The sequence below is a fragment of the Jaculus jaculus genome, chromosome 4 (genome assembly GCF_020740685.1).
Source record: "Jaculus jaculus isolate mJacJac1 chromosome 4, mJacJac1.mat.Y.cur, whole genome shotgun sequence".
NCBI classification, from domain to species: domain Eukaryota; kingdom Metazoa; phylum Chordata; class Mammalia; order Rodentia; family Dipodidae; genus Jaculus; species Jaculus jaculus.
This window is the reverse complement of record NC_059105.1, coordinates 61,237,146-61,261,340: the sequence shown is the minus strand read 5'-3', so window position 1 is coordinate 61,261,340 and position 24,195 is coordinate 61,237,146. Positions and strand designations below refer to the sequence as shown.

General features: G+C 41.6%; 1 protein-coding gene across 1 annotated transcript in view; it reads right to left on the bottom strand.

Annotated features, from left to right (window-relative positions):
* Positions 1-24,195, bottom strand: part of Pde11a (phosphodiesterase 11A) — a 419,014-nt gene that overhangs the window by 143,358 nt on the left and 251,461 nt on the right. Inside the window, exon 10 of the mRNA XM_045146663.1 lies at positions 5,750-5,800. Coding sequence (XP_045002598.1) covers positions 5,750-5,800 — 51 coding nt within the window. The remainder of the gene's footprint in view (positions 1-5,749; positions 5,801-24,195) is intronic.

Genomic DNA, 24,195 nt, shown 5'->3' with positions numbered 1-24,195 from the left:
GTAATATAACACAAGAATGTCCATGAGCTGATTTTAATTGGTAAACTGGCAGTATACGGTGATAACCATTTGGTCTGTCCATTGCGTTGGAATCTGAGAAAACTACATAAAATCACAGGAGCATATAATTGGTCTACTAAACTCATTTTCTTATGTTATCCCAGCTGGCATCTTCAGGTTATTAAAAGCCTTTAAACCAGCCATCTTCAAAGAGATCTAATTGTCAATATGGTCTTTATACATTATTCCTGTTAGCGCAGTGCTGGAGGGATATAAATGGGCAGTAAAGTCTGCACACATTTTCTGCATACCACTTTCTTATTTCAAGTTCATGGAAGATCAGTAAATGCTAATGAGGATAAACACCATTCTTTAGATCCTGGTGTCCTCATTAATACACAGGGCAATCAACCCATAAAGGATAATTTATTAACATTATAACCTGAACCAGACTTTTAAAAGTACTTAATTTATTAGTATCAGGAAGTTTTGTGATACTTGTGTGTGTAAATGGCCCTAAAATAGGACTATTTCTTGTATATAAATAGTATAAGAACCAGGAAAAATAAGCTCAAGTTCTGACAGAATAGTCTTGGATGAACAGAATTCCAGTTGTTCTGATTGGCCAGTCTTGGGACATATCTAGTAAGCTTATCAACTTTAATCCTTTAATCCCCATTACACATATTCCAAGATTTTTCTTGACAGGAGAAATAAGGTGATCAGAGTAAAAGCAATGACCACCCCATCACAGCATTCTAGAATAGGGAAAGAAACACCCCCAAATGAAGGAGTGTGAAATAGGAACAGTAAATATGAGTAAGTATATGGTGTTATCAGCCCTACATTGACAATTATTTTATTTTTATTAATTTATTTGAGACAGATAGAGAAGGAGAGAAAGAGAGAGAGAATGGGAGCTCCAGGGCCTCCAGCCACTGCAAACAAACTCTAGATGCGTGCACCCCCTTATGCATCTGGCTTATGTAAGTCCTGGGGAATGGAACCTTAGTCCTTTGGCTTTGCAGCAAGTGCCCTACTCACTAAGTCTTCTCTCCAGCCCCAAACATTGAAAACTGTTAAAGGTTTACTACAGGCTCATCTTAAGTCAATCAACTCTGTCCTCATTTAGCCCCCACCATCTGGAAATACAAACGGTAGCAAATTAAGAGTAATTGATGCAGCTCTCACGCTCCAATGTTCTTGGAGTTCCCCCTGTTCTCCTTATTTCCGGGGGTCCTAAGGGTATATCTTGTCCCTACAACATGACCTCGTAACCTGCATGGATCCCCTCAGCCCCTGCTAGGAAGGTGTCCTGCCCCTGGTCTGTAGTGAATGTCTTGACCCTGAGCTGTCGGGAACATGGAGTAAACTGAAATCCACTCACACTCTCAGCTGAGAATGTGAACCGATGGGTGGCTGAGGTAAGGGACAAACACATTGAACTTGGATTCATCGAGAAAGTGGGACCTGTGGAGTCCACTTGCATTTGGAAGAACTCTTGACTCAGAAGGGCTCTCAGGCTCATGTCAATAACCATAAACTGCTGCTCTACCAGACATGTCTGCATCCAGGCCTTCCATGGAGGTGTGTCACAGGGATGGGTGTACTTGACCTCCAGATCTTTCTCAGCAGCAGATGATGAAACTATTTTTTCCTAAACCCTGGATTCATCTCTGAGCCACTGATCCTAGCTGAGTATAATGCATCACACTGGGACTCAACTATCTTTAGCACATGAAAATCTTTTATGGAACACTCCCATTCCAGATTTCAAATCAATGTATTTAGTTTTTTTTTTTGTTTTTTTTTAAATTTATTTATTTATTTATTTGAGAGCAACAGACACAGAGAGAAAGACAGATAGAGGAAGAGAGAGAGAATGGGCGCACCAGGGCTTCCAGCCTCTGCAAACGAACTCCAGACGCGTGCGCCCCCTTGTGCATCTGGCTAACGTGGGACCTGGGGAACCAAGCCTCGAACTGGGGTCCTTAGGCTTCACAGGCAAGCGCTTAACCGCTAAGCCATCTCTCCAGCCATATTTAGTTTTTTTTAAGTATCCCTATTTAAAATAATTTTTAATTTTTTTATGAGAGAGAGAATTGGAAAGCAGGGGCTTCTAGCCACTACAATCGAACTCCAGATACATGCACCACCTTGTGAGCATGTGTGACCTTGTGCCTCTGTCTTATGGGAATTCTTGGGAGTCAAATCTGGGTCGTTGGGCTTTGCAGGTAAGTGCCTTAACTGCTGAACCATCACCCCAGCCCAAGTATCCCTATTTTTAAAAAGTATTGCTGGGTGTGGTGGTGCACACCTTTAATCCCAGCACTTGGGAGGCAGAAGTAGGAGGATCACCATGAATTTGAGGCCACCTTGAGACTACATAGTGAATTCCAGGTCAGCCTGAGCTAGAATGAAACCCTACCTGGAAAAAAAAAAAAAAGGTACCGAAGGCCGCATAGGTTATAACATATTTTAACATAAACATGGCTTGTCTGTATATAGTAGTCAAAGCAAATGTGATTTACTGCCACTTAGCTAGAGTGATAGGAACCTGCCATCATATGTACCCCAGTCTGGAGTTGAGATGCTTTTCACTGTCTATGTGCAGGATTATTTTAAGCCCACTACATTTTTACATACATTATTGCTGCAGTTATAACAGACACCAGCTACCAATTATGATAATGTTTTATTTACTTTATATATCAAAAAAGCTATTTGGTTAAAATTATCTACTCTATCTCAATTACATTATAATAGGATGCTAGCTGATCTCTTTTGTCATAAAATCTGGAATAAATTAGGTAAGTTAATAATCTTGATAATTTTAAGATGAAATAACCCTTTGTTCTCAAATTTAAATACTTTGTGTTTTCAGTGTGGTTGGGAGATAACAATAAGAGAGTGTGGCAAATTCAATGACAATGGGGTTTTCCTTGTTGTAAAGCAAAGAATTAAGGCTGGATGCAGGTCAGTGACCTTTGTGAAGACACACTGGCGCGCTATAGCTTGACAAGTCCCACTCAGTAGCTCTGATAGCTATGTATCATTCATCGTGAGCCCTTCTCTTCTTCCTTATCACTGCCCTGCTTGTAGCAATGGCAGTAAGCATAATAAGAGGACAGTATGTTAGCATTTTAACAAGAACTTAGTATCACCATAAATAAGATTTCTAGCTAACTAGAATTTCTATTCAAAACTGATACAAAAACCACTACGCATTTCACAGATTTATGATGTCACATACGATATTTTGATACGTGTAATTGTGATTAATGTAAAAAAATCCTTAAGTATTTCTATGGAAATATGTATAAAATTTATACACATTAAATGACTTATCTAAGGCATACACAATAATTTTACATCACCATAACATTAACATTTTCTTAAGGACAAATTGCTTTGAGTTCCAGAATTCTGATGCTCTTGGGATTTACTTAGGTTTTCATCCGCTCATCCATCCATTCATTCACCCACTCACCACATGCTTACTGAGTGCCACGATGTTCTAAGGACTGTGAAAGGCAACCGTGGCAAGCAGCGAAGGGGACAGACAAGTGCCCCCCCCCCCGGCCCCCCGTCCTGGTGGAGCACACATTCTAGGTCAGTACACACTATGATTTGAACGTGTCCCCACTTTGCATGTGTTCGAAATTCTGTCACAATGCAAGTGTTGAGAAATGAGGCAATGGCAATTGACTAGGTCTTGAAGACTCTGCCTTTGTGAATGATTAATTGCTCATGAATGAGCAGGTCAGTGGCTTATTGCAATGGCGGCCTTATTGCAAGAGCTGCTGTCTACCATGCCGAATGGATCTTGCCATGCGACACTCTCTGCCTCGTGGTGAGGCAGCAAGAGGCCCTTCCCCAAGCGCTGAGGAGCTGTTAGGATCATGCTCTCAGGCTTCTCGGCCTCTCCATGAGCTAAGCTGAGAAGCTCTGTCCTGCATAAGCGCCCGGCGTGGGCATGTTGTTATAGTGACAGGAAACAGTGAAGGCGGTGTGCAGGCTGCTGTCAGAACAAGCGCTCCCTGCCGCTGTGGGGCTCCTTCCCGGGCTGCAGCTCCCGACCGCTTGCTGGCATGGCTTCTCCTCTCAACCTGGGTGGCACGGCAAGTGCCCGTGTGTCTGATGAGGCAGCCCGCCCGATGCCTGCGGTGGGTGTGCTCACCCCTGTCCTGCTCTACTCTCAGGAGTAGAGATCTCCCTTTAGCCCCTGCTGTTCATGTGACTCAGGGCTAAAACACAGCTCAATGATCTGGTCCCAAGTTCTCTGGGCCACTTTCCCCTGTGAAGACAAATGGATCTACATGCAAATGAGACTTTTAAGCATCGCCAAGCAGTTTATACTAATATTACACCACCACCCATGATCTCTCTCACAGCTGTGGTAGCTTTTCCTGATAATCTTGGAATGTCCACAAAAATTTTAAAGCGCAGACACTCAAACGCTTTAAATGGGGAAAAGGTCAGTTTTCTTACAGTCCTTTGTTTTTGCCGTACTGGGGATTGAACCTAGGATCTTGCACACAGTAGGCAAGTGTTCTACCACTGAGCTACATCTCCAGCCCTCCTATGCTGTGGCCACTGTTAAAAAAAAAAAAAGAAAAAGAAAACTGGCTGGAGCTGGGCATGGTGGCACATGCCTTTAATCTGAGCACTGGGGAGGCAGAGGTAGGATTGCCATGAGTTTGAGGCCACCCTAAGACTATATAGTGAATTCCAGGCCAGTCTGAGCTAAAGTGAGACCCTACCTCGAAAAACAAAAGCAAAACAACAACAAACAAACAAAAAACTGGCTGGGAGGAGAAGAGGAGACAAGACCAAATTCTGAACTGCACTTAAGAGAACAGTGGAAGGGCTGGAGGGATGGCTTAGTGGTTAAGGCATTTGCCTGCAAAGCCAAAGGACCCAGTTTTGATTCTCCAAGACCCACATTAGCTAGATGCACAAGGGGGCGCACAGGTGTGGAGTTCATTTGCAGTAGCTGGATGCCCTGGCGCACCCATTCTCCCTCTTTCTCTCTCCCTCTTTCTCTGTCAAATAAGTAAATAAATAAAAATAAAATATTTAAGAGAACAGTGGTAACTAAGATAAAGAGGGACCACATAGCATTCATTTACAGACTCATCAGATATTGGAGCCAAAAATGATACCCTGAGTAGTCAAGCAGCACTGAAACGTGTGGTTAGCTCCAGTCTTGGGGCCAGATTGCTGTCCCCTTATAATCATTTGACCTTAGTCTACTGACATAGCATCTCTGCACCACAGTTTCCTCATCTGTGAGGATGGCAGGTAGGAACATAGGTAAGGCACCTTGTCTTACACCTGGCACACAGTAAGCACGCAGTAAATGTGAACTATTATGATCTCAATCTCTTCCACTTATTTTCATAGATAACTACAATAATAAGGTCCTAAAATTTTAAGGGAACAGTAAGATAGAAAGAAGAACGATGCCAAGGCCAGGTGTTCTAATTTTCACCATATTACACACTTTTTTTTCCTTCTGTTATCATGCTTACTTAACCAATGGAAGAAGTACTGACTCACTTATAGGGAAATTTAAATCATGAAGGGAATGATTCAATTATATAAGTCCTTCTCCTCTAAAATGGAAATATTCAAACATGCTCTGCTCAGGTCTGTCTCCCACACACCCAGTGAGCAGGAATGAGGGTCTAGAGGGCAGATAACATTTAAGGTTATATACCAACAGAGCAACCATTCGCTTCCTTACCTTAAACTTGTCAACTTCAGCTTTTGAACATGTCGCATGGTATGACAGCACCTGGTCAGAAGGAAAGGAGAACTTCAGTCACTAAACAAAATGGTGTATTTCTCAAGTTCTTTGCTCTTGCGTACTGTCTTGCCATACTGGGTCTTAATCCATGACAAGAGACTTCCACTACTCGTCTGTGACTCAGATTAAAGACTCACTGCTCTCCGCCAGGACTTTTCTAAACGTTATTTCATCATAGGAAGGTGGTGCAGCTACGGACTGGGGCTGCCAAATGATGTGAGTACTCACCTTGAGAAGCGCTCTGTAAATAGAAAGCTGTGCATGTCCTGAGGTAGAGACTGCTGGTCCTCAACCTAACTTCCATTTCCTTCCTTAATCTCATTTTCTTGTTTTGTTTTTTTTTTAAATATGTTATTTATTTATTTACAAGCAGAGAGGGAAAAGAGACAGCGAGAATAGGCATGCCAGAGCCTCCAGCCACTGCAAACAAATTATATATGTATGTGCCACTTGGTGCACCTGGTTTTACTTGGGTACTGGGAAATCAAACTTGGGCCATTAGGCTTTGTAGGCAAGCTCCTTGACCACTAAGCCATCTCTCCAGCCATCTCTCCAGTTTTATTAAAAGATTAAGCCAGGCATGGTGGCACACATCTTTAGTCCCAGTACTTGGGAGGCAGAGGTAGGAGGATTGCCATGAGTTCAAGGCCACATTGCAACTACATAGTGAATTCCAGGCCAGCCTGGGCTAGAGCGAGATTCTACTAAACAACAACAACAAAAGATTAGAAGGCTGGAGAGATGACTTAGCAGTTAAGGTACTTGCCTGAGAAGCCTATGGATCCATGTTCAATTTCCCAGATCCTACACAAGCCAGACATACAGGATGATGCATGCACAAGGTCACACATGCACACAAGGTGGCACATGTGTCTGAAGTTTGGGTGCAGTGGCTGGAGGCCCTAACATGCCAATTCTCTCTTTCATGCTCTCATTAAAAAAAAAAAAAATTTAAAAGGTTAGGGCTGGAAAGATGTCTTAGCAGTTTTAAGGTAAAAAGCCTTATCTGCAAAGCCTGAGGACCCGTGTTTGATTTTCCAGATCCCGTGTAAGCCAGGTGCACAAGGTGATGCCCGCACAAAGTGACACATGTGCACAAGGTGGCATACGCCTGGAGTTCGATTGCACTGGCTGGAGGTCCTGGCTCACCAATTCTCTCTCTCTCTCTCATAAAACTATTAAAAAATTAACTTGTTATGTATTTGTGACCTTTCTGTGATAGGATTACATACCCTTACCTTACTTATTCACTGGGCAATAGAATGTGGAGGAAAGTGGCAGATGTGCTTTCAAGCAGCATCTTTAAGAGAGAGCTCCCTTTTCCTTCAATCATGGGAAGCCATGGTTGCTTGGGAAGCCCAGGCCCCAAACTAGCGACCACATAGCTACAGAGTTTCAGCCAACCTGCACCCAATGACGTCATGTATGCAAGAAACCAACCTCTGTGGCTTATCACCACATCGTGACTCACTAACAGAGGCTTAAACGTCAAACCTCACTTCAAAGGTTATGTAGAGCTCAAGGTGGTCACTTGAGGTGGGCACATAACATTGCTGTGATCGGTGAAATATATGTGAGAAAGTGTTCAGGCTGCTTTCTTCCCTTTTCTTTCTCTCTGGAATTCAGCTGAAAGGCCTGGGGATGCACCAAACTCTATTTTGTATGAGGTAACAGCCACGAGTGTGAATGTCCACCTGTTAAGGCCCATAGAGAAGGGAAAGAAGCTTGCCCTGGGCCACCTTGCTCCAGATTCCTTATTTTATGGGACAAAAACATGTCCATGTGTTGCAGGCAGTACTGGCATGTTATAAGACAAATATACATCCATATGCCAATATCTACATATAACATATGCATGTCGCATGTTCTGTGCTTCCAAATGCACTCTTAATCTAGATGAATCTCAAGTTAAGGAATGTTAAATCCTTCTATCTTGCCGACCTTGCAGAATCGTAGTTGCTCTGAAACATGACAGCATTTCTGAAGCCATTAAGCCATAACAACTCTGTTTTTAAGTGCTGTGGTCATGTGGCAACGTGCCAACCTAGTAAGCTATTGGCCAAGAACTGCAAACAATCAGCCAGAGCACACACCATTCGTGAGGCCAAAGCTCACAAGTGAAGGCAGCATCACCCAGTGGGTAAAACACAAACCCTCCAGCCACACTGCCGGGCGCCTCCGCCTCCCAGCTCTCTGAGCTTGGCACAGTCTCTTTGGGTTTCATTTGTAAAATGATATGAGAAATATTATTGTCACCCCTGCTTTACATTAGTAAATGATTCTTGAATATTAGAGGCTTCAAGTGAAACCCTGAGTGGGGGGCATTTTATTATTTGTAACAGGAAAAATTACAATGTATTATAAGATACTATAAGATCTGTAATAACTTCCCGAAACTTAACTGAGACACAGAAAAATCTATAGGTATGTATGACGCAAAGGAAAGGACGTTAGATTATAAGTTAGTTCAAATGTTACTTTCTTTTTCAATTTCTTTTTTAAAATTACTTGTTTATTGGGCTGGAGAGATGGCGTAGCAGTTAAGTGCTTGTCTGTGAAGCCTAAAGACACAAGTTTGAGGCTCGATTCCCCTGGACCCACGTTAGCCAGATGCATAAGGGGGCACAAGTGTCTGGCATTTGTTTGCACTGGCTAGAGGCCCTGGCGTGCCCATTCTCGCTCTCTCTCTCTTTCTCTCTCTCTGCCTCTTTCTCTCTCTGTCACTCTCAAATAAATAAATAAAAATAAACAAAAAAATGTAATTATTTATTTGTTTGAAAGAGAGAGAATGGGCACGCCAGGGCTTCCGGCTACTGCCAACTAACTCCAGACACATGCGCCACCTTGTGCATTTGGCTTACGTGGGTCCTGGGGATTTGAAACTAGGCCCTTTGGCTTTGCAGGCAAACACCTTAACCACTAAGCCATCTCTCCAGCCCTCTTTTTTTAAAAAAATATTTTTTATCTATTTATGGTAGAGAAAGAGAGAGAAGGGGAGAAAGAGAGAATGGATTTATCAGAGGGCCTCTAGCCACTGTAAAGGAACTCAAGACACATATGCCACCTTGTACATCTGGCTTATATGGGTTCTGGGGGTTTGAACCTGGGTCCTTACGCATTGCCGACAAGTGCCTTAACCACTAAGTCATCCCTCTGGTCCTCAAATGTTACTTCTAAAGGTTCCTGGAAGTCAATATTTTTCTCCCATTGTAAATACTTTTCACACTGACTTTATTTCTTTTTCTATGATTTTCCTAACCCTGCTTCACTTTTGGAAGGGACTCATAAAAATGTCATATTGTAAGATTTGTTTATTAACAATAGAGTGGCTTGCTACTGGCAAAACATTAGTTAAAATACTGTATGGGGAGGGTTTGATTCCATAGAATTCTAAAGAGAAGTCAGTGCATTACTATATATTGACTATCTGCATACAGAAGAATTATATTTAGTATGTCAATATTCAGTTAAAATTCTACCCTATACATATTTGGTTGACTATCATATTATGTTCTTTAGTAATTCCTAACTAATAATAGTGTTAGTACAAAGTAAATTATGCTTTTTTGTTTCAATTTTAGTATTATAAACCCTAATTTTCATCTTGTCTTTGTTTTTTTTTTTTAGTGCTTATGAGTTCCCTTTTGCATAGTTAATTTTCAAAAGCTGCCTTTACCCTAAAAAAGAAAAAAAAAAAAAAATCCACAAACTCAAGCTGCAATTCAAAATCTATGCCACTAGGTAGTGCTTAGCCAGGCTTATAGTGTATGAATAAGACACACTACCCTCCCTTTGTTTAAATCAGCTTTTCCCACCCCCTTTTTTATTCAAAAGGGGGGGGGGGAGCTATTAACACCACTAAATTGAAACTATTTGACTCAGTGAAGCATATAATTATTACAGACTAAGTCTTCCTGCCCATTTATAATTAGTTTCTTTTTTAAATTTTTAATTGAGGTGTAGGAGGAGTTCGTTTTTGATTCAAGTGTATTTTGGATTCAAGTTTTCTCTCTGATATATAGTTCACGGAGATTGTTTCACAGTCTATGGGCTATATATTAGTATTTTGTTTGCTTGTTAAATTTTGAGAGACACTTAATCCCAGCATTCAGGAGGCAAAAGTAGGAGGGTCTGTGTGAGCTCAAGGCCACCTTGAGATTGCATAGTGAATTCAAGGTTAACCTGGGCTAGAGTGAGACCCTACCTCAAAAAACAAAATGAAAAAGAAACAAAAAAGACTGTGATCAAAGGTGGTTGCCTCACTATTTTTTTTTAAATATTTTTTGTTCATTTTTTATTTATTTATTTGAGAGCGACAGACACAGAGAGAAAGACAGATAGAGGGAGAGAGAGAGAATGGGCGCGCCAGGGCTTCCAGCCTCTGCAAACGAACTCCAGATGCATGCGCCCCCTTGTGCATCTTTGCCTCACTATTTAAACATGAACATCTACGGATGCTGCTGAGGCCCAAAGAGCTCCATCACCTCCAGTCACTGATCAATCCCTTCCACTCCTCCACCTTCATTGGGTATTTCTACGGAGCTTCAACCTCATCACTGAAACCTTGAATCGATCTTCCTCTTTTAAAAAAATATCATTTATTTAAGAGCAGAGAAAGAGGGAGAGAGAAACAGAAAGAGAGAGGATGGGTGCACCAGGGCTTCTTGCCACTGCAAACAACCTTCAGATGCTTGTGTTACTTTGTACATCTGGCTTTATGTGGGTCCTGGGGAATCAAACCCAGGCCATCAGGCTTTACAGGCAAGTACTTTAACCCCTGAGCCATCTCCCAGACCCTTAAGCTTCCACTTTTTGTTGCCAAATCCATTAACAGATGTTCAGATGCTTTGCTTTTTTTTTTATTCGTTATTTATTTATTTATTATTTGAGAGTGACAGAGAGAGAGAGAGAGAATGGGCGCACCAGGGCTTCCAGCCACTGCAAACGAACTCCAGACACATGCGCCCCCTCATGCATCTGGCTAACGTGGGTCCTGGGGAATCAAGCCTCAAACCGGGGTCCTTAGGCTTCACAGGCAAGCGCTTAACCACTAAGCCATCTCTCCAGCCCCATCAGATGCTTTTCATAGCAGCAATTAATTCAGAGGATCACCACTCCTTTCCCGAAGCATCCTCTTTGGGGGCCTATTTCCTTGTTCCTTTTGCTGCGTTCTTTCTTGGCCTTCCTCTTCCTTTGCTCTAAATGTGCAAGTCTTCTAGGTGTGGTCTCTCCATCAGAGATGGCATGCTAGCCAGAGACTTACTCACCATTTCTATGTTAACAGCTTCCACGTTTAGTTCTAAACTCACTTTGCAGGCTCATATTTCCAATGGCCAACATTATGAATTCCTCCTCAGTCGACTCTCTAGCACCTCAAATTTAGCATGTCAATTTCCCCATATGTGGCAGGCACGATAATACTATTCCATTTTACTTCACAAGATATCTATGTGCTAATTCCTAGAATTTGTAACTACGTGATATTAGCACTAGGAAATTAATGGTGTAGATGGGATTAACACTGCTAATTAGTCATTTTAATATTAAGACATTATTTGGGTACACTCAATGTAATGAGAGGGGTCCTTAAAAGTGTAAGAAGTATGTAGGAAGAGTCAGGGTTAGGTTGACACAATTTGAGAGAGACTTGGCTAGGCACTGCTGCTTTGAGGTGAGCCACAGCATGGAGATGGGCTGCAGAAGCCCCAAAAGGCAAGGAGACACACATTGTCTGTCACGGCTGCCACAAGAGCAAAGAGCCACCTACATCTTGGTTTTACCATGTAAAGTCCTTTGTATACTTACCTTGTATATATATTTATGCCTTCCAGACTTTCAACAGATGACCATGTGTTCTTTTAATCTGCTAGATTATACTAACTTCATTACAGCAGCAACAGGAAACTAATGCACTACACAAGTTTTTTCTTTCACAGACTTCCTCAGCTCCATAACTAGCACTCTATCCAATTGTTGAAACCTCAGGAATATCTTTGGACTTTTCCTCTTCACTCTTGTCCTCAGAGCAAATCCATTAGAAAAAACATGTCATTTCCACTCCTACAATTTCACTCTTTCCACCTCTATCGACACCAGCCAAGCTCAGTCCTCCACATCTCCCAGAGATAATCCTTCCTGTGTCGGTGTATATGTCAGCCAGAGCGATACTTTAAAGTTATGCAATCCCGTCATGCCATTCTCTAGCTGAAAATTCACCAATAGATTCCCATTACATGTTTGCCTCATTTCCTTCCATGTGTGTACAGATGGGCCCTGGGTATTAGGTTAATGAGGTTAAGGGAGACAGGAACCTGCACCATCTGCCCATTGGCACCCTCTCAAAGTGCACACAATGCCACATGCACTGTCTTCCACCTCCTGCAGCCCTATTCACTTCCTTTTGGGTATGTAATGCACTCAGTTCTTTTTCACTGGAGGGCCTCCTTGGCCTTCAACATCTGGATGGCATCCTCTTCTGAAATTAGGTTGAATCTCGTGTTTTTGGTAAGGTCTTCCCTGTCCACCTTTAGAAACCACCTTATCCCACCATTATAGTTTGAGTTAAAGGGATGTTCTTTTGACATACCACTTTCTACAACTGGAGACATTTGTTACTTTTATTATTGCCAGCCCTCGTCTGCCAGCCTAGAATATATACTATTATATGCTTGGGTCTGGAATGTTCCTCAAAAACTCATGTGTAGAAGACCTGGTCTTCAGTTAGCAGTGATATTAAGAGATGGTACAAACTCCAAGCGGCAAGGCATAGCTGAAAGAAGCAGGTCACTGGGGACATATCTTTAGAGGGTACATTTTGGCCCTCACCTCTCTCTTCTCTCTGTGTGAGCAGCTGAGCTTTACTACACACTCTCTGTCATGATGTTCAGTCTTGTCTTGGGCCCAAAGTCATGAGGTCAGGTGACCATGGGCTGAAACCATGAGCAAAATCCAACTTTCTTCCTTTGTTTTCCCCATAAGGACAAATATTAGTTCTAGTTTATATATATGTGTATATATATATATACTCTCCTATCCTGACTTAGCAGTATGCCTAAAACTTGTTTGGCTAGAACTCAGTATATTTGAATCAAGAAATAAGATCATCTTAAAGGACAAGATGCTTCCGTGACCACATTCTTCCTTCTGCCTTTGTTAGTGGGTTGAATTCATGCAGTTTCCTTGAAATCATAACATGTATCACATATGAGTATAAACAAGCAGCTGAGGTAGGAGCGCCAGTTTAGGCGGATACAAATACAGGATGCCTGCTTAAACTTGAATTTCTGATCAGCAATGAAAGTTTATATCACTTGAGACATATTTATACAACAAGAACTTGTCATTTATCTGAAGCCCAAACTTACCTAGACATCCTGTGTCTGGTAACCTCACTTCCACATGCTTCAAATGAGCAGCTGGCGGGGGGGGGGGGGGGCACAAAAATAATGTGCAGAATCCTGAGCCAGATCCCAAGATCTTCATGCTTCTCTTTATCCAACTCCACACCTCCCAGGGACTTTTCCTGCCCAATATTTAATCTGGACATTTACCAGATGTCTTGAGTCTGGAATATATTCTGCCATGCTACTGCTATGAACTGAATTGTGTCCTTCACTCTGCCAAATTCACTCACCCATTTGCTAACCCTCAGAATGTGACTATATTTGGAGATAGGGTCTTTAAAGGGGTAATTAAGGTAAAATGAGGTCACACGAGTAGGCCCTTGTCCAAGATGAGTGGTGTGCTTTAAAAAGAGGACTTTAGGACACAGGCAGCGCACAGAGAAAGGGGTGACCATGTAAGGGCACAGAGAGAAGATAGCCATCTGCAGGCCAAGAAGAGAGGATGCAGAAGAGAGCAAACCTGCCAACACCTTGATCTTGCTCTTTTCGACTCCAGAACTGTGGAAAAACAAATATCTACTGTGTAAGCCATTCGGTTTGTGCTGTTCTGTTACTTTATGGTAGTCTAAGAAATCTTGTGCCTCTATATAACCTCATTAACTAAACATCTGTGACAAAGTTGAAGGAAATACATAAATGCAGTCCCTGATTACTTTTAGCATAGCCAGTCTTTTCCAAAGAAAATCATACTGCTGGCATGTAAATAATAGATGTGGTACAGCTAATGACTCACAGTCAGCAAATATCTATATCTGAGAACAATATTTAACCAGATACAGAATCATATATTTTAAACTATGATTTTTGTTGTTGTTGTTGTTTTAGGTCTCACTCTATCTAGCCCACGCTGACCTGGAACTCTAGCTCCAGGCAGGCCTTGAAATCACAGTAATCAATCCTACCTATGCTTCCTAAGTGCTGGGATTAAAGGTGCACAACACTGCACCTGGCTAACTATGATTTTTAAGCCTTGGAGAAGTTAAAAATCCCTTCTATAATTCTCAATTCTATGTTAATTTTATAATCAATGTGATTTCCCTAAGGTTAATGTCACAGAAGGAATCTGGATACAGTATATCTTTTGGACAAGATATCTTTAATCAAGTAAAGAGGTTTTGATTGAATGTGTCACATTTGTTTTGAAAAGAAAGGTACTTGCAAAATGTAATAATTGTGTGTACAGTGTCTTCCTCTAGGAGAAACATTTGTAGGTTGTGAGAATTCAGCCAAAACATACACAATGGTTAATTTTTTGACAGCAAAATAAAATTTGTATAAAGCTTACATGCAAAAGTAAATAGTTGCTTCACAGAACACTTGAACACAAACTTTCACAAGAAATTTCTATCCCAGATTTATTTTTTACACTGATGTTAATTTAGAAAATATTTTAAAGTTGAAGTTAGTGACTTAGTTCTGTTGATGAGTTCTGACTTAAGAATTCTTTATAGTTTCTAAAATAAATCACTACTTGCAAAGCCCCCACTACTTTAATTAACTTTTGGATTGAACTTGCTCCTAGCAAAATAGAAAGAGCAAGATAAAGCCATTATCAAACCCACGAAAGACAGAAGAAAGAAGTCATGCCTTTGTGTTGAGTTTGCACAGCAGGAAAAGACAATTAACTACATTTCAAGAGAAAAACAATGAACAGTGCCACCAAATAGGCTTAGTATGTCAAGCTTTGCCTTCTAGCCAAATGCTTGTCTTGCAGTTCTAGGAACTGCTCTGCAGTGTTGGAGGGTAAAGCTCTCATCCCAGTTATTTTGAATGTTCACTTGCTATGGAGCTGCATAGGTTGTTGCTCCTGAAACGAGAACTAAACCTTTCCAGAAGCCGATGGATACAAGCACCACTGCGGAGGACCATCTCACGGAGTGGAGGACCAAAGACCCCGCTGAGCATCCAGGCAGACTGTCTCCCGCAGAAAGCGGCCATATGGTTTTTTTACTGATATGCTGATTATTGATGGCTCTGGAGGAAAAGTGGCATTCGGTGACACTTGAAGTGGGACTGGTAGTAAACTGAAGCTAAGTTGAACTGAAGTGAAATCCCAAGTAACAGATATTGCTGAGCTCTGAAGAAAGAAAGAAGCCTTGTCATCAGCAGCAGTGCGCCAGCCACAATGAATGACAGACTCCAGCAATGAAAAGCCAGCTCACCTGCCTGGGCTGCCTGACAAGCATTACCTAGGTGTATAAAGACATGCTCCTGGATTCCTTACCTAGTTGAGGACAGGAAGCAACACCAGGGAGCAGGTGATTTAGAGCTGTGGACATCATCCGTTTCTATTGTCAGATGTTTAAGAGACCATCTGCTATCTGAAGGAGTGAAAAGCTCACAGAGGCACTGCAGAAAACTGTCTGCCATATGATTGGCTTAAGAATGAATGCTGTAGATTTTTTTTAAAAAAAATCCAAGGACTTAAACTTTTTGAATTTAATGTAGAAAAAGAGGAAGCTCCTGAGATGGCATATAACATTGCTAAATAAGATGCTAGGCCCCATGGTAATGATTGAGAACAGTAAATAAAATTTAAAGGGATCATACATACATAATTAAAAAATACCACCTCCTGAATGTGGGGAATCAACTAAAATATTTCATCTATTGTCTCAGTGACCTTAGAATCAGCTGCTATTTAGCTACTATATGCAGGGCAGAAGGGCCACACTTGTAGCCCATATCAGCAACTACTTATGGGTTATCTACTATGAGTAAGTTTCTATGATAAGACACTTTGGGCATCTTGTGCCATCCTGGTGAACACATTTCATGTGAGCATCAACTTTATTTTTATTTTTAATTTTGTGTTTTTTTATTTTTAGATAGAATCTTACTCTAGCCAAGACTGACCTGTAATTCACTATGCAGTCTCAAGGTGGCCTCCAACTCACAGCGATCCTCCTACCTCTGCCTCCTGAGTGCTGGGATTAAAGGCGTGCGCCACCACCCCCGGCAGCATCAACTTTATTTGATTGTTTGCAATCGTAGGAAGCACTGGGCTGCTAATGATTACTGAAATTTAAGGAGAAGGACTGGCAGAGGTGTGCTGTGACTGATCGGCGATGTCTTCCACAGACAATGGGAGAGAAGAGAGGTGGCATGCATGACGTAGGTTTGCAATTGTTGGGCATGTAAATGTTGAAGATAGAGTTTACTGAATTAAACTCATTCAAGAATTCTGTTGATGAAAGAGAAACTGAGGTACATTTTGACAAAATCATTGATGTCTACACAGAAATGATTAAAAAGGCACCTAAATCACCTAGATGTGATTTTGGTCATCAATTTCATTTGGTATTAGACAAAACTGGTACTGTCAATTAAGCTATTAGTTTTACAGCCAGCCTCTGGTTCTCCATGGTACGAGGACAGCAATCTTCTAGAAACAGTGATCTTCTGGAAAAGAAGCAATAAATTCTCCATTTAACCAAGAGGATGGGGCAAGAAACTACAATTAGAAGAAAGTACCAAGTTCTTACTAGGTCAATTATATTGGTCACTCAAAATAAAAGACTTGTTTTCTTTAAAAAAATAAACAACGAAAAAGAACAGGTTCACATTTTATATTGAAACAGGAATTAGACAAAATCATCTATCAGATTATATTCAAGAAAATAAGTAAAAAGAGCTTTCCAAAGAGCTTTGGCTGAAATTAGCCTTCACAGCAATTTCCTCTGCAAATGGCTTCAAGTTCTAGGTCACTGTGGGATCTGCTCATTCTGACAGGGGTCTTCTTTACTTAAATTCCTCAACAGAACGGACATGACATCTTTGCACTTTGCTTTACTCTAAGATAAGGAATTAACTTCTCCAGTGATTTGATTAGAGCCCTCAATTCAAGATGAGGGATGTTTGTTGCATAATTTACCTAAATCCAAGATCCAATGTGGTTATTCTGTAATTGCCTAGATTAGAAATTTAATATTAGTGATCACACTTCAAATCCCAGTTTAATATTTAAAACAACCCCTTAAAATGGACCCATAATTATAAACAATACATCTGACAGCACTGATGGTCATTTTGCAGCTACCCAAACTATCTTTCACCCTTTGCTCACCAGTTGCTAAATATCAGTACCTGTGCACTTGCCACAGGGCAAAAACTGTCTTCATCCAAATGATTTTATGTGGCATATTGAGAGGCCACCTTTAAGGTCTGTGACCCTCCTTCTCTCTGAGTGATGGCTTCATTAATATCTATATAAAGAGCATTGCTCTGCCAGTTGTTTTAGACCCAGGACATAAGACCCTGGAAGCTTCTTTTTCCTGGTTCCTGAAAACATTCTCTCCCATAGACATGAATCATTATGTGTGAGAAGCTCTCAACCCATGAAGAAGCCTGAAGGATAAAATGCCAGAGAGGAGAAAAGACCAAGGAGCCCCATAAAGCCAAACAAGTGAGCGTGTGAGGAAGCCATCTTGAAATGGAACCTCCAGCCCATGCCCACCCACAGCTGGCACCATGGGACTCTGAAATGGACTATCTGTTGTGGGATTTTTGACCTCTGGATCATAAGCAAAATAAAATGGCTGCATGTGGTTAGCTGCACAGAGTTTTGGGGAGTCCAATAAAGAAACAAATTATGGTCAACCTTGTACTAGGACATGCTGCCCTACGACTTGACTTCTTCCTTGCAGTTGTGTAATAAGGTGTAAGCTTTGTGGTCTTTCAAAATCTATGTAAAATTGGCCTTAATGAAACTTATGGAAATTCAGAGCCCTTTTAAGAATGTATACACCCATGGACTGGAGGGATGGCTTAGCGGTTAAGGCATTTGCCTGCAAAGCCAAAGGACCCAGGTTCGATTCCCCAGGACCCACGTTAGCCAGATGCACAAGGGGGCGCATGCATCTGGAGTTCGTTTCCAGTGGCTGGAGACCCTAGCATGCCCATTCTCTCTCTTCCTCTCTCTCTGTCTCTGTCTCTCTATCTCTCCATCTTCCTGTGTCAAATAAATAAATAAAAATAAAATATTTTAAAAAAAAGAATGTATACACCCTGAATATATACACCCCAAAGGCTACCCGTTTGCTATGTGCTCACGTCTCACTAACTCCTTACTTTTATTCTTTCTCCCCAACATTCTCTTCTGAGGCTATCTTCCTGCACTCCATCATTGTACTTCCAGAGTAGTTCTCCTCTCTGGGAGAGACTTTCTAACTGCCACAACTTTGTGCCCCACTCAGCAGGAAATAGTTAACAATCTGACAACATCATCGCTGCCTTTTCCTCTAACAACAGAGTATCTTCTCATGAGAGGGGGAAGTGAAGGGGGGTAGAGTTAGGGTGACTGGACCCCTGAAGGAAAAAAGGGCAGGAAAGTTTTTCTTATCTTTTGCTTAATTCCAAAGTACTATTTTACCACAAACAGTCAGGACCCCTCCTGGGAAGGAGGTCTTTCATGGGATTTAAACATTGTGGGTGGTCAAATTAAACTAATGTCTTCCTGAGACAGCCCCTAGACCTAACCAACTTGCTGGCCCTCTGGTTCCCCTGGGCCAAAAGACATCCCTCCATGCTAAATACCTTTGCAAGGGGAGGGCAGGCTCTCTGGCTCTCTGATCACTTAGGAACTTCCAGCTGTTGGTGAGTTTTTTCTTTTTCCTGGGCCAGTGCTGGCTGAGCCCAAACCCAGCCAGGTGCCCCCAATCCCTTATTCTCGCGTGGGTTCATTATCTCCTCCAGCTCCCCACCTGGCAAGAGCTCTTTGAACTTTCTTTTCTCTTTTCTTTCTATGCTTTTTCTCCCAGATTCCTATCTGGTCACATGGACTCCTGAGCTAGGCTTGGTCCACCTGGGCCTTTGGGCTCCAAGTGGTATACTTCTTTTCTCCCCACTTTGTTTCTCAGGTGTTTCAGGTAACCTCAGGCTTCCCCTTTTCACACTCCTTTGTAAAATCTGATAAATGTGGTATTTTGAAAATCAAAAAAAAAATGTATACAGATTCCTTTAGGTTTAAATCTCAGTTTGGCCCTTAAGTTCTTACATACATTGGGGCTGTATCTGTTTATATACTTAGCATAGTAAATGTGAAATTAAGTTTTCACAAACAGAGCCAAACACATCAAGCATTCATAATTACTACAAGGTGAAAGTTGTCTTCCTTCCTTTCCTCCTATTCTCCCCTACTCTTTCTCCCTCCCTCCCCTCTTACCTTATCTTGCCTTCCTTCCCTACACTCCCCTCTGTTTTCCAGAAAAGATGAAGGGCAGAAATACAACAAAATAACCAAATAACACCTGCAAATGAAATGTCAACGCTGCCATTTTCAAAACACCATTGACCCTTCCAACAACGGGACTTTTCAGTAACCATTAGTTCACACAGTTCCAGCAGCCCCCTTTATTTTTCTGGCTTCTCTCCAATGAAATCTCTTCCATTTTTTTCCCTGACCTTATATTTCAAAGGTAAAAATAACAAAGTCCCCTCCATTTCTCATATGAAATGGTTTTCTATATCCTCTGATTGTTGGAAGTAGTCAGTATCTATTCCTGCATAATCTATTCTGTTCCAACACAACGTGCCAAGGATTTTCTTTCTGAAATCCTTCCATGGAATTTCAGAGCATAAGGTTAAATAACATCTCACTTACCTTGTTATATTTCATCAGCTCTTCCATGCATAAATTGTTCATTGCCCAATTCATTGCTGAATTGTTCCCAATCTTCTAAATGTACTAGAACACAGGCTGGTCCTGTGTCCAGAACTCCTTATACAGTTGCTATAGTGTGGGGCCTCAGAATTTGCATATCTAACAAGTGTTTGGGGACAATCCTATAAAAGCCACTAGTTAAAGCAGGTTACAAATGCCCAGATCAGCATACTATACAGGAGGTTACTGGTTAAATGTCAGAGTGAACAGAGATGAAAGAAAATGTGGCTGCTTCTCCTCTGAATCCCAGTGTGATCTGAATAGCTTCATCTATGAATCATTGAGACTGAATTTCTTTCCATTTCCAATTCTGTTGAGAATAGAAGTGCTGTGAAATCAGTTTCATGGAATATCAGTTTAGAGCCCTTTGATTTATAAAAACAACTTGATTAAAACACTGCTCAAAATCATGGGATAATTTTCTGAGCACAGAATTCTGAATTCATCCCTTGACTTGTGATTATACACTGTCGTATAATATTGTTGCTTCGCTATCTATTGGGGCCAGTAGTACTGCTTGATTTTGTTTATGTAGATTAGTTGTTTCATATATTATATGAAGAAATTCTCAAAGCAGGCCATTTCCCTTCCATTTAGTAAATTGTTATTTTCTTAACTGTCACTACTTCTTTTGATCACCTTGGGAAGAAGCATAGCTTTGCCTTTGCACACAGGAACTTGAGGTCAGACTGTTTGCTCTCGGAATGCTCTCTGGCTTAATTACTTAGCTTAAGGTCCAGTTCCTTTATGAGTAAATGACAAGACATAGCTGTCTTCCACTGGCCAGAGCTCTGGCAGAGGGAGGAAGTGTAATCCTACCATGGACTCTGACAGGAGAGGGCCAGAAAGACTTGGTAGTGATCCAGAGTGGGGCTTGGGCAATTAAATAACAACTTAGAACTGCGGGTCAGAATTGTATCTAAAGCAAGAGCAGATGAGCCCAATGTGCAAACTCTAATATATGAAACTGTGGCTTATTTGATTTTTGATTATTCCCTAGTCCCTTTTGTACTATAAGGGCCGTGTTTGGTAGATAAGATCTCCAAATAAGTGACATTATAGCATATACCTATTAGATAATGTTTACATTTAACATATATACATATAAAATAAGATCATTAGATATTGTTGCTTTGACTGAACAAAATCTGATATATGTAGAAGAATATTCTTATAAGCAAGGGATAAGGGTTTGGATTAATTCTATTATATAACTGTCAGGAAATGCTTATTCATTTCAATCACTTAAATGTCATTAAGATGAAAAAGACAGCCTTTTTCTTTGGAGAAGTTTCAGGTGGTAATGACTCTTCTATTTTCTAAGTTTCTAGTCTTTCATAAAGGATCTCAACTGTTAACACTTAAATGAAGAAGGGTTTTGTGATTAAGTCTTCATGTGATTCAATATGACTCTATACATACACGTATTGGACTGCGATTTATAAGTGTCTTAAGAGACGCATTCTGTTTCCACCGTTGTGCTCCTCACATTCTGTCTTGAAGTGCCACTGTTTGTCTTAATCATGAAGGTTATTAAATGCATTAATGTTTCACAACTGCTTTTTGAATGAACTCCTTGCTTGCTTGCTTTCCTTGTTTGTCACTAAGAACAGAGAACATAGCATTCTTTGGGACACTTGAGAAAACTTGGACTGGTTCTCGCTGTTTCTAAAACAACTATAACATATGCCAATGAGTTTCCAAACCTGCAATTTATATATCTGGAACTATTAGTAGTTCGATTTCATTTAATAGCATACTTCTGAATATCCAATTATTGAATATTTATTTACATTTATTTTCTATGCCTTTCCCCCATATGTTTTGCATAATTAATAGGGATACGAACATAGTTTATCATCTTCGAAAGCTATGTTGCTTACTTACATTCATTACAGAGAAACCATGGAATACTCTAGGCTTATTTGGACTGGCTGAGACTTCTCTCTACAGCAAAAGGAATTAGGAGGGACTAGACTTAGTTTAGGTCACCCTTGAAATTGTCTGGTGGGTTGGGGGTATAGTGCTTGATGTGCAGGTCTAATGAACCAAGTTCACATCCCCAGAACCCACATAAAGCTAGATGTGGAGTGCAAACATCTGTAAACCCAGTAGATTATAGTGTGAAAAGAGGTGGAGATGAGAGAATCCTATAGCTTGTAGGCCAACTATGTGGCAAACAAGAGACCCTGCCTCAAACAAGGTGAAAAGCAATGACCAACATTCAAGATTATTCTCCACATGCACATCCCCATACTCACACACAGGATGACACACATGCTTTTTAAAAGATGCTGTGCACTGTCATGGGGGGGGGCTGCTCACCATGTGCTATGTGCATACGAAGTGGCCTCTTCAAAGGCTCACGTATCAAAGACTCAGTGGCTGGGGGTGCTATTCTGGGAAGTGCTGGAGACAGCCAGAGGTAAGGTCTGTCTGGCTAATGTGGGTAGATCCCTGGGGGTATCTTGTCCATGACTTTCCTCTTTCTCCATGCTTCCTGTCTTCCATGATGTGCACTGCTACTCTCTGCCCTTCTTCTATGACAGACTAAAACCATAAGCTAAAATAAATCATCCTTCCCTTAAGTCATTTTTCTTAGGTATTTGGTCGCAGGAAGGAAAAGTGACACCATGGAAGAAAGGGACGTCCAAGCATAACACTATAAAGGACAACTTAATGCAAGAGAGATGTCTGAGCCAAGGTTGGTAACCATATAGATGAAATTCAATTTTAAGGAGTAAGTCAGGAAATAGTATCAATGTAGTTTGGAGTACCTAGGTCATAAGCCATTCGATTAAGGGAAAAAAAGAAAAGAAACATCTATTAAGGACTTAATTTGGATGAGCATACAGCTCCTTGTCATAATGGAATTTCTTTTTCAGCACTGGAGACAGTCATTTAACAGGCAGACATACACACAATGGCTACAAAATTAAGAAATAAAATGCTGAAAGAGGCAACGGGTGTGGATGGCAGGAATGAGAGGAGGAATCAGCACACTGGGAGGGTTGGCTTCTCTGAGGACATGGTCTTTAAACTGAGATTTGGAAAGTTGAAAAAAAAAAAAGAAAGAAAAAGAATGAGCCTGGCTAGGGACAGAGGAGAAGGATTTGAGCAGGGGAAGAAGTTGCAATGGGAGGGACGCAGGAAACCCTGAATAAGGGGGAGAGCTGGACAGGGTCCAGGTTGATGAATGTGCTATTACAGTCCACGTGATTCACTGGAGGGTTAGACAAGAGACAGTCTGGGATCAGTTTTCTCTTCCCTCTGACCTTGCGCTCTCCTCAGTTACGCTGCATCCCAGGAATGACTGCCACTCCCACTTTTGTGGCCTTTCATTCCCCTGACACGTGCCACAGTGCCTGTAGAAGAGAACACTGGCTGCTGTGAGGATGAAGCGGAGGTGGGCAAGAGTGGAGGGGGAGACGATGGGCTGGACTGGGATGTTGGGAGTAGAGAGCCAGACCTGCGGAGCCAATGCGGGGCCACTCGGGGGGGAAAAAGGAGCAGGGCTCAGCCTGAGCAACCACTCCTGCTCAGCCGGAGGAGCCCAGGGTCCCAGGGAACAAAAGGGGGAGAAAGGCCCTCAAAAGTAAAGTACCCTGACCACAAATGTAAGAGTTGTCGCTTCTGCCTGCCTTTGGGAAGGCCTGGAGCCTCGGTCCCACTTTGCTGTGGCCCAGGAACAGGTGATCTAATTCTTCCCGAATCCAGTAACTCGAGGGAAGGGGAAGGGCTGGACCATTTTCTGCTTTGTAGCTTGGTAGGACTGATGTTGCAGGTGGCGAATTTCATCACCCCAATCTCAGGCAGGACTGGGGACCACAGACTTTAACGATGTCTCAGTCAACACATATTTATAGGTAGCAACTAGGTTTTAAGAACCATTCTAGAAACTCAAGATATACTACTTAATGCGGGAACATAAATCCTTGCCAACAGGCAGCTTACAGTCTAGAGTGAAGGGGCAGAAAAGTACAGCTAAATAAGTGAACGGATACTGAGCGCTACAGAAGAAATAGACAGCTAAGGACCCCAGGGCTGCATGGAGTCTGCAATTGATAGGAGAGTCCCCAAAGGGCGCCTTGTAGCACATCTGCACAGCACAGCCCACTGATACCGAGAACTGGCTCCAACCCTGCTCTGCAGCCAGCTCCGCTTAACACAAGCTCCCAAACCCTCTCAGCGAGTTTCTAAACACTGCCCAGACTGTTTGCCCATGTGTCCTGTGGGAATACTATTGTCTGCTTCATGCTGCTTTGATGGACATGCCACAAAATATACATGATAAGTGTGTCATAGTGTGCCTGGCACAT